The sequence below is a fragment of the Onychostoma macrolepis genome, chromosome 05 (assembly GCF_012432095.1).
Source record: "Onychostoma macrolepis isolate SWU-2019 chromosome 05, ASM1243209v1, whole genome shotgun sequence".
Classification (NCBI taxonomy): domain Eukaryota; kingdom Metazoa; phylum Chordata; class Actinopteri; order Cypriniformes; family Cyprinidae; genus Onychostoma; species Onychostoma macrolepis.
Window position 1 is genome coordinate 40,297,389 of NC_081159.1, and position 17,156 is coordinate 40,314,544.

Genomic DNA, 17,156 nt, shown 5'->3' on the forward strand with positions numbered 1-17,156 from the left:
GAGAAATGAAGACCTTTGAGCCTTTGTTAAATTACTCCTTACAGCAGCAGTTAACTTGGTTAATGTTCTTCCAATTTTTGTAGGACGGTCAGGCATATTTAGAGGAGTTTGTGAAGGATATCGTCCAGTGGCTCACATCATCTTCTGGGCTTAAATCTGAACGCAGTCTCCATAGCAACGGCCTCCTCAGCACCCTCAGTCAGCACTACTTCCTGTTTCTGGGTACTCTGTCTGCACAGCCGGCTGGAGTCAAATTGCTGGAGAAATGTGGCGTTTTCCAGTGGTGAGAACACGCTATTTATATAAACTTTATTATTTTGGCTATATGAGCAAGTACTATTAACAACACATTCATAATAAATTTACCACAATACCATGTTAAGAAAATTAAAAAACTTACTTCACAAAAATTTAGTGTTCCTTCAAAACTCGAACATTGGTGAAATTTTGCCACAAATAGACCCTTTTCACATACTGTGGTGACGATTTCCACAGTTATTAACATTGTAAATTTAGAAAAGGTATTTATATTTTCATTTCTAACTTTGTGTTATAACACCTTGGCATTAAATTGCAGAAAGTAGTCACCTCTGCTGTACGAGTGTTTAATACAACGGCTGTAAGAGTAAAGGCAAATTTGACATCTTTCTGTCTTTACATTTTACATTTAGTCATTTAGCAGACGCTTTTATCCAAAGCGACTTACAAATTAAGGCAAAAGGTAAGCAATCAAAAATCAACAAAAGAGCAATGATATGCAAGTGCTATAACAAGTCTCAGTTAGCTTAACGCAATACACGTAGCAAGGTTTTTTTTTTTAATTATATAATAAAAAAAGAAAACAGATTGAATAGAAAAAGAATAGAGAAAGCTAGTGTTAGAGGCATTTTTTGCTTTTGTTAATTGTATAATAAATAAAAAGAAAACAGATAGAATGTACTTGTTTATGTATTTATTTATATATTTATGTTAATACTATGGTACCACAGTAGCAGTGTGATTAACTGTGTTTGGTTTTGATTTGTTTTGTGCAGTCTGTTGAGCTTGTGCTCAATGAAAAACCAGGATCACCTGCTGAAACTAACGGTCTCCACTCTGGACTACAGCAGAGACGGACTCGCACGAGTCATTCTGTCCAAGATCCTCACAGCGGCCACTGATGTAAGATCACATTAAAGGCATTTCTGTGATTTCAGCAGGGTTGATATAGTTTACCAAGTCTACAACCATAAACATTTTCATTACGTAAAAAAAAAAAACGCTTAAGAAAATGACTAAAATTTTCACTAAAATCAGATGAAAATGGGAAATATAAAAATAATTCAAAATTTTGCTAAAAACTATCTCAGTGAAACTAAAATAATAAGTTTTCATTTGAAAAACATAAAACAAACAAGATTTGTTTGACAAATCTTGAAAAAAAAGGTTTGTTTGCCGCTATATGGTAGATAATGGTGATATCCATCCTATAAGATTCTTGTAAAAGCTTTTAAGTGGATTTTAACTGTATATTTGATTTTTTTTTTTTAAAGGATCTCTGTTGGATTTTAGTTTGGTTCTCTCTGTTTGTCCTGTTACAGAACAATTTAATCTCAAGTTTTGCTTTGCTTATAGATACTTATATTCGTAAAAATATAAAGTCCTTATATTTTCATATTTCCAACTTGCCTTTTAAATACAACTAAATAATGCATATGTAATATGCAAAGATGTTTTGTTGATGCTATACAGTAATTTGCAATTCATTAATGTTCAGTAATTTTACAATTACTTAAACAATTATTTGCGTATTTTAATGGATCTTGGATGCCTTTTCGAGTGATTCTCCCTATATTTATTTCCGTATTCAATGCAACGTACCTTTTAATATGCACGTAATATGTTAAGATGTTTGTTCATGCTGCAGTAATCTGCATTTCATTAATGTTCCGTAATAAAAACAAACTAATTTTAAGGTTTGTTGAATCTAGATAACTTATATCCATCCTATAAGATTCTTGTAAAACCTTTTCAGGTGGTTCTGACTGTATATTTGAATATAGAGTGATCTCAGATGAACTTCCTAGTGATTCTCCCTGTTTGTCTGGTTTCAGAACTGCCGTATGTACGCCACCAAACTCCTGCGTGTGCTGTTGCGCGCTAACGTTGAGTTCTTCAGTAACTGGGGGATGGAGTTGCTAGTCACACAGCTGCATGACCACAACAAAACCGTCTCCATGGAGGCGCTGGACATCCTGGATGAAGCCTGTGAAGAGAAGGTAATCAGCATCGCCGCTACAGGAAGTTAATGATGCAGTGCAGATCATTAGTTCATGTAGTTTCAGATAGGAATATGTATGATAGATGTCTAAATATTTAGGTAATGATATGCTAAGCATTAAATAATGTACTTTGTTAATTTAATAAAATATTTTTATCAGTTAAATGTGTTTCTTACAGCAACTCTAATGCTCTTTATTTCTGCTGTGTTATATCACTCCAGGCCAACCTGCACGCTCTGATCCACATGAAACCTGCTCTGTCTCACCTGGGAGAGAAAGGCCTTCTGCTGCTGTTGAGGTAAAACAGGTCTTGGTTTTCAGTTTATGTTTGTTTACTACATAAATGTATCGCTTAAAAAGAAACCTTTTAGCTAGTTTCACGAACTGGAGTTTGTGAGGGACCCGCAGAACATTTGTGAGTTGATAAAAAGCTAACAATTAAATAAATCATAAAAATGTTAAATGAAAATAAATAATTATTTATTTGTAATAATTATAAAAACATCAAACACTTAATAAAACTATGAAATGTATATAATTTTTTTTACCTCCATTTCATGTGACTATTAACCAACATCAGAAAAGCGAATAAATATTTGATGTCAAAGAGGTTCAGCTGAAAAAAAAAGTTTGGGAATCCCCGAGCTAGTTTTTATTTCTGGCCAACACTAAAACTTTATACTGCATCACACAATTATTTCTTACTTTGCTTTTGATAAAATTAGGGCCTAAAGTAAGCATTTCTATGTGGCTGTGTGATATTTAAAACAATTTAAGTTGAATATCCAGCAAAAAAAACTATTTTGTTATATGCATTCATTATATATTCTGTTATAGTGATATAGAATTGTCAATGTATTTTGGTCATACTGCATGCCAATAGAAAAAAATATCTCAAATTTCTTTGGCATTGATTTGATAATTTTTTTTTCTTGGTATCAAATTAGTAGTGCTGTCAAACGATTAATCACATCCAAAGTAAAAGTTTTTGTTTGCATAATATATGGTTGTGTGCTGTGTATATTTATTATGTATATATAAATACACACACATGGATGTATATACAGTGGGGGAAACATTTTTTTTGATCCCCTGCTGGTTTTGTACGTTTGCCCACTGACAAAGAAATTATCAGTCTATCATTTTAATGGTAGGTTTATTTGAACAGTGAGAGACAGAATAACAACAAAAAAAATCCAGAAAAAAGCATTTAAAAAAAAGTTATAAATTGATTTGTATTTTAATGAGTCAAATAAGTATTTGATCCCCTATCAATCAGCAAGATTTCTGGATCCCAGGTGTCTTTTATACAGGTAACGAGCTGAGATTAGGAGCACTCTCTTAAAGGGCTTATTACCTGTATAAGAGACACCTGTCCACAGAAGCAATCAATCAATTAGATTCCAAACTCTCCACCATGGCCAAGACCAAAGAGCTGTCCAAGGATGTCAGGGACAAGATTGTAGACCTACACAAGGCTGGAATGGGCTACAAGACCATCACCAAGCAGCTTGATGAGAAGGTGACAACATCTGGTGCGATTATTCGCAAATGGAAGAAACACACAATAACTGTCAATCTCCCTCGGACTGGGGCTCCATGCAAGATCTCACCTCGTGGAGTTTCGTGAAAACGGTGAGGAATCAGCCCAGAACTACACGGGAGGATCTTGTCAATGATCTCAAGGCAGCTGGGACCATAGACACCAAGAAAACAATTGATAACACACTACGCCGTGAAGGACTGAAATCCTGCAGCGCCCGCAAGGTCCCCTGCTCAAGAAAGCACATGTACAGCCCGTCTGAAGTTTGCCAATGATTCAGAGGAGATCTGGGTGAAAGTGTTGTGGTCAGATGAGACCAAAGTCCAGCTCTTTGGCATCAACTCAACTCGCCGTGTTTGGAGGAGGAGGAATGCTGCCTATGACCCCAAGAACACCATCCCCACCGTCAAACATGGAGGTGGAAACATTATGCTTTGGGGGTGTTTTTCTGCTAAGGGACAACTGCACCGCATCAGGGACGATGGATGGGGCCATGTACTGTCAGGGCCAGGGTATTGAAGCCAGCCAGGGCATTGAAAATGGGATAAGTATTCCAGCATGACAATGACCCAAAACACACGGCCAAGGCAACAAAGGAGTGGCTCAGGAAGAAGTACATTAAGGTCCTGGAGTGGCGTAGCCAGTGTCCAGACCTTAATCCCATAGAAAATCTGTGGAGGGAGCTGAAGGTTCGAGTTGCCAAACGTCAGCCTCGAAACATTAATGACTTGGAGAGGATCTGCAAAGAGGAGTGGGATAAAATCCCTCGAGATGTGTGCAAACCTGGTGACCAACTACAAGAAATGTCTGACCTCTGTGATTGTCAGCAAGGGTTTTGCCACCAAGTACTAAGTCATGTTTTGCAAAGGGGTCAAATACTTATTTCACTGATTAAAATGCAAATCGATTTATAACTTTTTTTGAAATGCATTTTTTCTGGATTTTTTTGTTGTTATTCTGTCTCTCACTGTTCAAATAAACCTACCATTATAATTATAGACTGATAATTTCTTTGTCAGTGGGCAAATTTACAAAACCAGCAGGGGATCAAATAATTTTTTTCCCTACTGTATTTCAGAAAAATATGGTCTGTTTATATATTAAATATATTTATTTATAATATAAATTGTATTAATACAAGCATTGACATGTAAATAAATACATGTAAATATTTTCAAAATATATAATGTGTGTGTTTATGCATGCATAATAAATATACACAATACACACACCTATATTATGTAGACAAACTTTTATTTTGGATGCGATTCATCGTTTGACAGCACTAAAAATTAGATATTTAAATAAGCTCATAAGTGGTTGTACTCCTCATCTGCTAAAAGAATAAATATAATGTGTTAAATGTCTCTCTGCTCTCCTCTGTAGGTTCCTGTCCATCCCAAAAGGCTTCTCTTACCTCAATGAAAGAGGCTATGTCAACAAACAGCTGGATAAATGGCAGAAGGTGAAAGCATCAATCTACTGTCTCTCTCTCTCAGCCTGTGGTTTTACACCTGTGTCTGTTTGTTCCTCTTGAATGCAGATGTATTGAGCCGTGTGTGTTTTTGCAGGAGTATAATCTAAAGTATGTGGACATGATTGAGGAGCAGTTGAATGAAGCTCTCACAACATACCGCAAACCTGTCGACGGAGACAACTACGTCCGCCGCAGCAACCAAAGGTTTTAGCACTCCTTCCTTATCCTGTAAAGGGCTTCTAAATGAAGCTAAAGTAACACTGTTATGAATATGTATAAACAGGATGTATACTTTTTTAATCAAAGCATTTATCTTGTAGGTTACAGAGGCCAAATGTGTTTCTCCCTGTGCATTTATATGGGCAGCTGGTTCATGATAAAACAGGATGCCTGCTGCTGGAAGCTCAGGTACCCAGCTGCACTCACGCTGCTTGCTATGACTGAATAGCATTGTTTGTTTTTGTGCACTTATGTGTTATTTGTGTGTGTTTGTTAGGGTATTATCCCAGATCTCAGCTACACAGTCCGATCTCCAGTGTTGGATAAATGGGAAGGCATTAAACAGCTGAAGGCGGCGCTATGGGCTCTGGTCAGTGATAGTTTTTGCATGCTGTTTGTATTAGGATCTCCTTGAATGTCTCTGGTGTCATTGTATGCAAGTTTACGGTCTTACAATTTGTCATTTTAAATATTTCAGGGCAACATTGGCAGCTCAAACTGGGGTCTGAACCTCCTACGAGAGGAGAACGTGATTCCAGATATTATTGCTCTGGCTCAGCACTGTGAGGTTCTGTCCATACGTGGGTAAGACTGCCTAATATAGGAACGTATTTGGTTATTTATTTGATGCCTATGGGCAGCATCTGTGAGAACATTACACTAACATTATGCTAGCAAGAGGCCAATACATAACATAGTGTCATCCAATACATATTCATACCCAAGATGACAAGACTGTAGTAATGAAGAGTAAAGAGGAATGATGCTGAAAATTCAGCTTTGCATCACAGGAATAAAAAATTTGTTGTTGTTTTTTTAAATTGTAATAGTATTTCACAGTATTACACAGCGTTTTCACTGTATAATTAATCAAATAAATGCAGCCTTGGTGAGGATAGGAGACTTTTCAGAAACTTAAAAATATTGTACCAACCCCGGTAGTTTTAAACAAAAAACAAAACAGTCTTATCTCAAATGGATGATTTGGAAATTGTAAGTCAAATAGCTACCTTTTTTTTTGCCTTGTCCACAGCTCTTTGTTCATATTTTACAAACTTCCTCCTTTTTGTTTTGACACTCTCACTCTAACTAAAATATTAGTAGGGAAAATAGCATTTAAATAACCTTTCATCATATACCCAGTAAGTAACAAGTAGTGCTGTCTGTGCAGTACGTGTGTGTATGTGCTGGGTGTGATCAGTCGCACGCGGCAGGGCAGTGATGTGCTGAAGGCTATGGGATGGGACTCCGTTCGGCACAGCCGCAGACAGCAGTGGCCCGTCGTCCCTGATGAAGTGGACGCTCCGCTGCCCAGTGAACTGTCATCTGTGCCCAGCACGCTCAGCCTCAACTCCGAGTCCACCAGCTCACGCCACAACAGCGAGAGTGAAAGTCAGCCCAGTGAGTCAATGCACGTTCTTAAAATATCAACATGAAAATGTTTCTTGATCAGTTTTTCCCCCTTGTTTGCAAGTAAAATATCTAAACTGAACTAGATACATTTACTTTTAGAGCAGTTGCATTATTATTTACAGAGAATCTATTGTCAATCACACTTCTTATTTTTCTTATTTTTAAATTCACTAAATATGCCAGTGGAGTAAGATAAAAAATGACTCTTTCAAGATTAATTATCTGAAAATGTTTTTAAGTATTTTTTTTTTTTTAGTTTGTATTTATATCAAGTAAATTGACCCTGTTTAAAGGATGTTTACATTTACATTATACATTTAACAGATGCTTTTATTCAAAGTAACTTAAAAAAGTGAAACAAAAGCAATTAGTCCAAGAGGGAGCAATATTTGTAATATAATATTCATAATAAACTTGATTTGGAAGCAAGCTAGAGAGCTGGGTTTTTTTTAGATTATATACTGATTATTTTTTGCAGTGCGTTTACTTTTTTGTGCATAATTTAATTGATTGTTTTTCATTGTTCTGCTGATTGTAATCAGTATTATTTTAGTATTATTTTCAGTGTGCATTTTAATTTTAGGTTTAGTAATTGTTATATGCTTTTTTTAATTTTTTTTTTTATGTTTTAGTTTTACTAAATTTAGCACTTCAGCTGAAAGCTTTTTATCTAATATTTGTTTCATTTTATTTCAGCTTTATTTTACTTGAGACCATTTTTAGTAGTTTTAGTTAAAAACATGCACACAAATGTATGCGTAAGTAGTCATTGTAATCCATTATTTTGCATTTTACATCCATTGTAATATTTCACTCTCACTTAGGTTTGTATTTCATGGACGATGATCGTGAGGGTTTGGACATGTATGAGGACTCTTCTCTCGGTATACACACAAAAACCTCAAAGGACAGAAGCCCCTTCACCATCCTGACCCCTTCGCATCTCCGAACCCGCTTTCTGAACTCCCTGTCTCTCCCCAGTAAGAAGGGACGGAGCCCCAGTGACACTAAAGGCACGACAAACGTGGGAAAATCTCCCGAGGAGCTCCGGCTCATTCGGCGCAATCGAACCATAACAGAGCCCTCGAACTACTCTCCAGGCCACTCGGGGCAGAGCGAAGTCTTTTATAATGGCAGTCGCATGCCTCGCAGCCCAACGGTCAGCCTCGAAACTTCGTTTGTGGGTATAAAAGCACTAGCAGAGCCGTATGGCACCGAGGGATGCTCGGATATGGAAAGCAGAGGTCAACATAAGGCCGTGACCCCGGGCGACAGTCAGAGGGAGCGGAGTAGCAGGGAGCGTTTGACCTGCGACGGTGCGTCTGTACTGCCTGGTGGCGGCACGTTTAAGAGCCGCAGTCATAGCTTCAACACAGACACGACCACCAGTGGCATCAGCTCCATGAGCTCCTCCCCCTCACGAGAGCCCGCCTCCTCCATCTCCATGGACACAGACTGCGCCAGCCTCAACACAGTGGTCAGCGCCAAAACTGTGAAAATGCAACACTCGCTCAGTCCTCAGTCTAACCACAACCACATCCTGTTGTCCAAGTCTAATTCCACCTCGCTGGTTCCTCCTGGGGCGTCGCACACGCTGCCACGCAGGGCACAGTCGCTGAAGTCGCCCTCCGTGGCCACCATCAAGAGCCTGGTGGACTGCAGCTATATGTACACGAGCCCGCGTGACGCGCTGGGATACGCCACGCTGAAACGCCTGCAGCAGCAGAGGATTCACCCGTCTCTCTCACACAACGAAGCACTGGCGTCTCCCGCTAAAGACGTGCTGTTTACAGATACCATCACCATGAAAACACGCAGCCTCGACTCTCGGCTCACGCCACGCAGGTACACAGAATTTATTTCTGCTTTTTCATCTTTCATTTAAATACTAAAATACTCGTTTTTTTATCTTGGAGGACAACCCGAATTCCAGATGTTGGGAAGTTTTTTTTTAAATTTGAATAAAATGAAAACTAAAAGACTTTCAAATCACATGAGCCAATATTTTATTCACAATAGAACATAGAGAACATAACAAATGTTTAAACAGAGAAATTTTACACTTTCATCCACTAAATGAGCTCATTTCAAATTTGATGCCTGCTACAGGTCTCAAAATAGTTGGGACGGGGGCATGTTTACCATGGTGTAGCATCTCCTCTTTTCAAAACAGTCATCTGGGCATCGAGGTCATGAGTTTCTTGAGTTTTGGTGTTGGAATTTGGTCCCATTCTTGCCTGATACAGGTTTCCAGCTGCTGAAGAGTTTGTGGTCGTCTTTGACGTAGTTTTCTTTAATGATGCGCCAAATGTTCTCTATAATTTAAATTATAATAAACAAACAAATATATATTATAAAAATACACAGAGAAACAATAAATGCATTAAACTATACATTACAACTATAGCAAATGAATAAATCATATAAATGAAAAAACTTCAAATAATGAATAAAACAAATATAACAAATACATTAAAGTATAAATTAAAATGCTCCATCGGGACAAGACCACGGGAATCAGGTAAGCCCTTTTCACAATCTGACATGGCTGTGGTTGGAATTGAACTGCGGGTTTTGTCTGGCCAGAGGAGAACTGGCCCCCCGACTGAGCCTGGTTTCTCCCAAGGTTTTTTTTCTCCATTCTGTCTCAGAGGGAGTTTTGGTTCCTTGCCGCTGTCGCCTCTGGCTTGCTCAGTTGGGGACACTTAATTTCTAGCGATTATTGCTGATTTGATTGCACAGATACTATTTAAACTAAACTGAGCTAGACAATGACATCTCTGAATTCAATAATGAAATGCCTTTAACTGAAAATTGAGTGTTTAATCTTATCATTATTAGGGCTGTCGCGGTTAAGGAATTTCCTTTGCGGTAATTTTGAGTGGTTCAATAGCGCGGTATGCGGTATTACCGCATATATATAATCTGTATATGTGTTACGATGTAAGGAGGTCATATCTCAGAAACGCGTTGAAACAGGGGGTGAAGTAAACAGAAGAGAATGAAAAAATAACGGTCCACATAACAAAACATAAACCTGACAATAAGATCATTAGTATATTGTTATCCTATATACATATATATATATATATATATATATATATATATATATATATATATATATATATATATATATATATATATATAACAGTTAGTTCTGTTCCTCGAATCTGACTGACAAGATACTTTTTCTGTTGATATTTCACCTGCGTGTTCTAGACGGGCTGTCAGTCAGTGCAGTTTCATTGTTTCGCCTCAAGGTGGCGGCAAGAGACCGTCTTTGAGTGAGTCTTTAAACCGTTCATTCAACTACATGTTCAAAAGCGCTGATTCATTCAGAGATTTGTAATGAAACACGCTGTTTAAATCATTTTAACTTTGAGCGGCACTTTTAAAGGCTCAGCTGACCAGCAGAGCATCGTTGCTAAGACAGATTTCGCTTTCCTTGGACATGACAACCTGTATTCACAAATACATTACTCGGCCTGAAGGACAGACGCAGGTAATTGCACGCGATCAGTCGATCTCTCTCTCATTCGCTGTCTGTTTAGGCTTGTTAAGTGCAAATTTACTGAGCCTCTGTGCAAATCAGCATGGTACATATTGTTAGCATTATTAATATTCAGTACACATGCACAAAGTGTAAAACAAGAAGGCCGTAACCTTACGAAAAAGAAAACACTGAAATATCGCGGTTGCTGCGGTTGTTGCATTCCTCTGCGGTTATACTCGTCAATAGCGCGGTATTGCGATATTGCAGTTATCGTGACAGCCCTAATCATTATACATTAGTGACACTCTATCTTCCAATTTGATACTGTTATGTGCTTTGACACAATCTGTATTGTTAAAAGCACTATATAAATAAAGATGACTTGACTTGACTATAGGTGAAAGATATGGACTGCAGGCAGGCCAATCCAGCACCCAGAATCTTCTTCTACGAAGCCATGCTGTTGTAATGTGCAGTATGTGGTTTTGCATTGTCCTGCTGAAATACACAAGGGCTTCCCTGAAATAGACGTCATCTGGAGGGGAGCATATGTTGCTCTAAAACCTTTATATATGACCCTGAACCACAAAACCAGTCTTAAGTGTCAATTTTTTTAAATTGAGATTTATACAGCATATGAAAGCTGGATAAATAATCTTTCCATTGATGTATGGTTTGTTAGGATCGGACGATATTTGGCCGAGATACAACTATTTGAAAATCTGGAATCCGAGGGTGCAAAAAAAACAAAATATTGAGAAAATCGCTTTTAAAGTTGTCCAAATTAAGTTCTTAGCAATGCATATTACTAATCAAAAATGAAGTTTTTATGTATTTACGGTATGAATGAATAGTTAATGATAATTAAATTGTAATGATATTTATGGTTAGAAAATGACTGAACTGTATATTAATTTATTAAGTACACAATAATGAGAATCTAAAGTGTAGCATTAGGATTAATCAAATAAATTAAAAAAAATTATGTGTGTGTGACTGTCTGTCTATCTATCTATCTATCTATATATATGTATATGTATATTTTATATATTTATTATAATATATTATTATTACAAAAATGGCACTTTACTGTAATAAGGATTTTTGTGGGGGGAATTTATATTTTAATGAAAATGTGTCATGATAATGCAGTGGTCCAAAGAGTCTGAATGAAGTTCATTTTCTTATTATATAATAATTCATGTATAAATTATAATTAAATTACAGTACAATTAAATATCATTTAAGATACCAGTACTTTTGTATAATTAAATGTATTTTATTTCAAATACATTATTTTATATTTGTTGAGTTGTTTGTTTGGGTTGAAATATGACTTCTTAGCAGCTTTTTTTTCATTGACCTATATACACTGAACAAAATTATGAACGCAACACTTTTGTTTTTGCCCCTCTGTCTAAATCTGTGTTAGTGAGCACTTCTCCTTTGCCGAGATACTCCATCCACCTCACAGGTGTGGCATATCAAGATGCTGATTAGACAGCATGATTATTGCACAGGTGTGCCTTAGGCTGGCCACAGTAAAAGGACACTCTAAAATGTGCAGTTTTACTGTATTGGGGGGGTCCGAAAACCAGTCAGTATCTGGTGTGACCACCATTTGCCTCACGCAGTGCAACACATCTCCTTCGCATAGAGTTGATCAGGTTGTTGATTGTGGCCTGTGGAATGTTGGTCCACTCCTCTTCAATGGCTGTGCGAAGTTGCTGGATATTGGTAGGAACTGGAACACGCTGTCGTATACATCGATCCAGACCATCCCAAACATGCTCAATGGGTGACATGTCCGGTGAGTATGCTGGCCATGCAAGAACTTGGATGTTTTCAGCGTCCAGGAATTGTGTACAGATCATGCTGCAACATGAGGTGATGGTCGTGGAGGAATGGCACAACAATGGACCTCAGGGTCTCGCCACGGTATCTCTGTGCATTCAAAATGCCATCAATAAAAAATGCACCTGTGTTCGTTGTCCATAACACATGCCTGCCCATACCATAACCCCACCGCCACTCGATCCACAACGTTGACATCAGTAAACCGCTCACCCACACGACGCCATACACGCTGTCTGCCATCTGCCCTGTACAGTGAAAACCGGGATTCATCCGTGAAGAGAACACCTCTCCAAAGTGCCAGATGCCATCGAATGTGAGCATTTGCCCACACAAGTCAGTTACGACGGCGAACTGCAGTCAGGTCGAGACCCTGATGAGGACGATGAGCATGCAGATGAGCTTCCCTGCGACGGTTTCTGAAAGTTTGTGCAGAAATTCTTTTGTTATGCAAACCGACTGTTGCAGCAGCTGTCCGGGTGGCTGGTCTCAGACGATCTTGGAGGTGAAGATGCTGGATGTGGAGGTCCTGGGCTGGTGAGGTTACACGTGGTCTGCGGTTGTGAGGCCGGTTGGATGTACTGCCAAATTCTCTGAAACACCTTTGGAGACGGCTTATGGTAGAGAAATGAACATTCAGTTCACGGGCAACAGCTCTGGTGGACATTTCAGCAGTCAGCATGCTAATTGCACGCTCCCTCAAAACTTGCGACATCTGTGGCATTGTGCTGTGTGATAAAACTGCACATTTTAGAGTGGCCTTTTATTGTGGCCAGCCTAAGGCACACCTGTGCAATAATCATGCTGTCTAATCAGCATCTTGATATGCCACACCTGTGAGGTGGATGGAGTATCTCGGCAAAGGAGAAGTGCTCACTAACACAGATTTAGACAGATTTGTGAACAATATTTGAGAGAAATAGGCCTTTTGTGTACATAGAAAAAGTCTTAGATCTTGAGTTCAGCTCATGAAAAATGGGGGCAAAAACAAAAGTGTTGTGTTTATAATTTTGTTCAGTGTATGAAAGTGCAATTGAAGTTCGGGGTGTTTTTTGCTGGTTCTTAGGTGTTCTGGGAAAAGGTATTCTGGGCCGTTCAGCTCCCACCGCAGAGTGCCCAGAACTATTGTCCCATGGTGGGTAGAGAGAGTAGGATCCCCTCATTAGCTTGGACCCAGTTTCCATTTTAGAAATACTGTAGAGTACAAGGCAACATCCCATCCCATGCAACTACAGATCCACTGTCATTTTCCCCCGTATAGTTTCACCATCTTTCACTCATTCATTCACATTTGATGATGGGTGAGTGACTAGATACTAATGCACCTCTAAGACTCAGTTAGATGCTTGTGGAAACAGTTCTTTAGGAAAACCGCAAACCTTGTTAATGTAGTGCTAAACCGGGATTCTCAGTCTACTGCTGGGAATCCAATTCCACCTTGACTCCAACTAAGGTGGTTTAGTAACGTCTTTGGCTGCATCCCAGTTCACATGCTTTTAGATAGTCTAGTTGTTATTATCGGATGCATCATGTTGGTGGCTTATGTATATAATGATAAAATCCTCAATTTACAGTATTTGTAGTCCTGTCTTACTAGTTTCTTCATACTATGATTTGGTAAGCTCTAGTGTAATGTATACTATTTAGTTTGTTTTTGTGTGCTAATAAAAATGAAAGTCTAGCTGAAGATTTATAGGATTAAAGCTAATGTTTTGCAGTGGGTGTGCTTGTGTTTGCTCCCCTCTCAGGTTTTTGAAAGCTCTGAGTTTTGCGTCTCTGGATAAGGAGGACTTATTGAGTCCGATCAATCACTCCACCCTGCAGCGCTCCTCTTCCTTGCGCTCCATGGTCTCTAGCGCCACCTTCGGCTGCAGTGAGGACTACATCGGCCTGGCGCTGCCCCTGGACATCAACCACATGTTTCAGGTACATTTTGTTGTGTTTTCACCATGTGAACTTTTAGTAATGCATCTGTAGAGTGTATAGAGGCTCATGCGAATCTGATTCAATTTTCATTGTGTTGGTTCATTTGAAGGTGCAGTTATTTAAACTTTTTTTTTTTTGCCCTCACTGTGGGCATAACTCTGATATTGTGTGACTTATTTAGGAGAAGCAAGCGTGTGGTAATTTTCATGATTAGACTTTCTTATTATTTGTTATTTTCACATGTTAGATGATAAAATTACCCAAATATATTTGCATTAAATCAGGGAGCCTAGTTTTAATGACCTAAAAATGTAAAATACAGATGTCAAAAGCACTGTTCTTTGCTTGTTTTTTTTTCTCAGGTATTTTAATTAAGAGTGTATTATGTTTGTTTACATTTAAGATTGTACTTTTTTTTTTAGATTAAAGAAACACCATATTTCCAGAAGAGAACAAGCCCCCCTGCTGGAGAAAAATCCAAGTTTCTTTTTGGAGAATCTGACGGTATGACTGCTTGTAGCATCACCCTTATATTTCTGTATTTATTATTATTCTTAGTAGTAGTAGTAGTAGTAGTAGTAGTAGTAGGAGGAGGAGGAATAATAAAAATAATACAATTATTTTTAATAATTAAATAGAAATTCAGTCCCCTTCTAATGTTGGTTGTTGGTAAGATATTTGTAAAAATGTTTTTGAAGTCTTTTCTGCTCTTCATTTATTTGATCAAAGATACAATAATATTAGTAATATTAAGAAATATTAAAATTTTAAGGAACTGTTTTCTATTTGAATATAATTTAAAATGTAATTTATTTTCGTGATGTAAAACTGAATTTTCAGAATCATTACTCCCGTCTTCAGTGTCACATGATCCTTCAGAAATCATTCTAATATGCTGATTTACTGTTCAAGAAACATTTCTTATTATTAATGTATAATTTTTTTTGTGGAAACAGTGATACATTTTTTTCAGGATTCTTTGATGACCAAAAAGTTCAAGAGAACAGCATTTATTTGAAAAATAAATAATTGTTTTAACATTATATCGCTCTTTACTGTCACTTTAGATCAACTTAATGTGTGAAAAGTAAAAGTATTACTTCTTATAAAAAATCTTACAGACCCCAAAATGATTGTGTATAAAATTATAAGTAAATGAATTATTATATTAAACAAATCTGCATGTTTCTTGTGTCTATTCTTGTGGGTTTCTTAGAACCGTGTCGTGGTCCTCCACTGAAGACGCAGATGAGTATAACAGAGCTGTTAAACAGCAGCCGGTCGGAGCAGCAGCACCACCTGCTGGGAGCCGATGAGAGTACAGGGCTACAGGAGCACACGGAGCAGAACTGCCTCTACTGCTGCGCCATCACCGCCTCGGCTCACACACACACCCCCACCTGAACAACACACACACACGCACAGGTGAGCAAACACACGTTAGCAGAGAATTTCAGCTTCATAAAACATCTTTCTTATTTCAATTTTTGTGAACCTGCTGCTTTCTGAAAGGAATCACTGATTATGAGGAAGCATGGGAGACTGTGAGTGTTAGTTAATGGTGTAACTTGATCTGGTTGTAGGTTCAAAGCCCAGATTTGGGTAAAAATGAGTAATTTAGTTCCTTTTGTTCCTCATACCTGACTGCTCTCTCTGGCAGATCTGTCTGATGGTTTCTCTCAGTGGCACAGCCAGCCATCCCATAATCACCTGGAGGTGGTTGCCCAGTCCAAGTTCTCGGGGATCTCGGGCTGCAGCGACGCGGCGGTCAGTCAGGGTTCGGCCAGCAGCACTCCCAGCGCAGAGCTCATTCTGGGTGAGAATAAGACCTTCTGTTTTACCTCTGAGATTCCAAACCACGTACTGAGACACAACTTCTCACAACCATTTTGTCTGGAGTTGTTTAGTGTGTTGAAAATTTGTGGAAGTTGAAGGGACATCAGTGAACATCCACGTGTACAATGGTGCAACATATGGAACATTTTCAATAGTGTCAAATTAAATCTTTTTATTCTGACAAAAGTTTTGTTTGAAATAGTGTCTAGATAAAGAGTGAACTTTTCATTTTTTTTTTGTTTTTTTTTTTACATTCTGTTTGTATTGAACTGGGACAATACAAAACAATTACAACTTTCCCATCCTTGTATGTATAAAAAATTAAATAAAATAATTATACATAAGAAAATAATAATTATCAGAATAGTGTGTGTGTATATATATATATATATATATATATATACAGTGAGGAAAATAAGTATTTGAACACCCTGCTATTTTGCAAGTTCTCCCACTTAGAAATCATGGAGGGTTTGAAATTGTCATCGTAGGTGCATGTCCACTGTGAGAGACATAATCTAAAAAAAATCCAGAAATCACAATGTATGATTTTTAACTATTTATTTGTATGATACAGCTGCAAATAAGTATTTGAACACCTGAGAAAATCAATGTTAATATTTGGTACAGTAGCCTTTGTTTGCAATTACAGAGGTCAAACGTTTCCTGTAGTTTTTCACCAGGTTTGCACACACTGCAGGAGGGATTTTGGCCCACTCCTCCACACAGATCTTCTCTAGATCAGTCAGGTTTCTGGCCTGTCGCTGAGAAACACGGAGTTTGAGCTCCCTCAAAGATTCTCTATTGGGTTTAGGTCTGGAGACTGGCTAGGCCACGCCAGAACCTTGATATGCTTCTTACAGAGCCACTCCTTGGTTATCCTGGCTGTGTGCTTGGTCATTGTCATGTTGGAAGACCCAGCCTCGACCCATCTTCAATGCTCTAACTGAGGGAAGGAGGTTGTTCCCCAAAATCTCGCAATACATGGCCCCGGTCATCCTCTCCTTAATACAGTGCAGTCGCCCTGTCCCATGTGCAGAAAAACACCCCAAAGCATGATGCTACCACCCCATGCTTCACAGTAGGGATGGTGTTCTTGGGATGGTACTCATCATTCTTCTTCCTCCAAACACG

At 38.2% G+C, this 17,156-nt stretch overlaps 1 protein-coding gene across 1 annotated transcript in view; it reads left to right on the forward strand.

Annotated features, from left to right (window-relative positions):
- The window catches only part of rictora (RPTOR independent companion of MTOR, complex 2 a), a 33,797-nt gene that overhangs the window by 11,745 nt on the left and 4,896 nt on the right, over positions 1 to 17,156 (forward strand). The window contains 16 exon segments of the mRNA XM_058776654.1: positions 84 to 283; positions 1,035 to 1,161; positions 2,094 to 2,258; positions 2,483 to 2,559; positions 5,191 to 5,269; positions 5,376 to 5,485; positions 5,602 to 5,689; positions 5,778 to 5,870; positions 5,979 to 6,085; positions 6,672 to 6,901; positions 7,738 to 8,758; positions 14,009 to 14,186; positions 14,609 to 14,690; positions 15,403 to 15,558; positions 15,561 to 15,611; positions 15,847 to 16,002. Of these exon segments, the coding sequence (XP_058632637.1) occupies positions 84 to 283; positions 1,035 to 1,161; positions 2,094 to 2,258; positions 2,483 to 2,559; positions 5,191 to 5,269; positions 5,376 to 5,485; positions 5,602 to 5,689; positions 5,778 to 5,870; positions 5,979 to 6,085; positions 6,672 to 6,901; positions 7,738 to 8,758; positions 14,009 to 14,186; positions 14,609 to 14,690; positions 15,403 to 15,558; positions 15,561 to 15,611; positions 15,847 to 16,002 (2,920 nt within the window).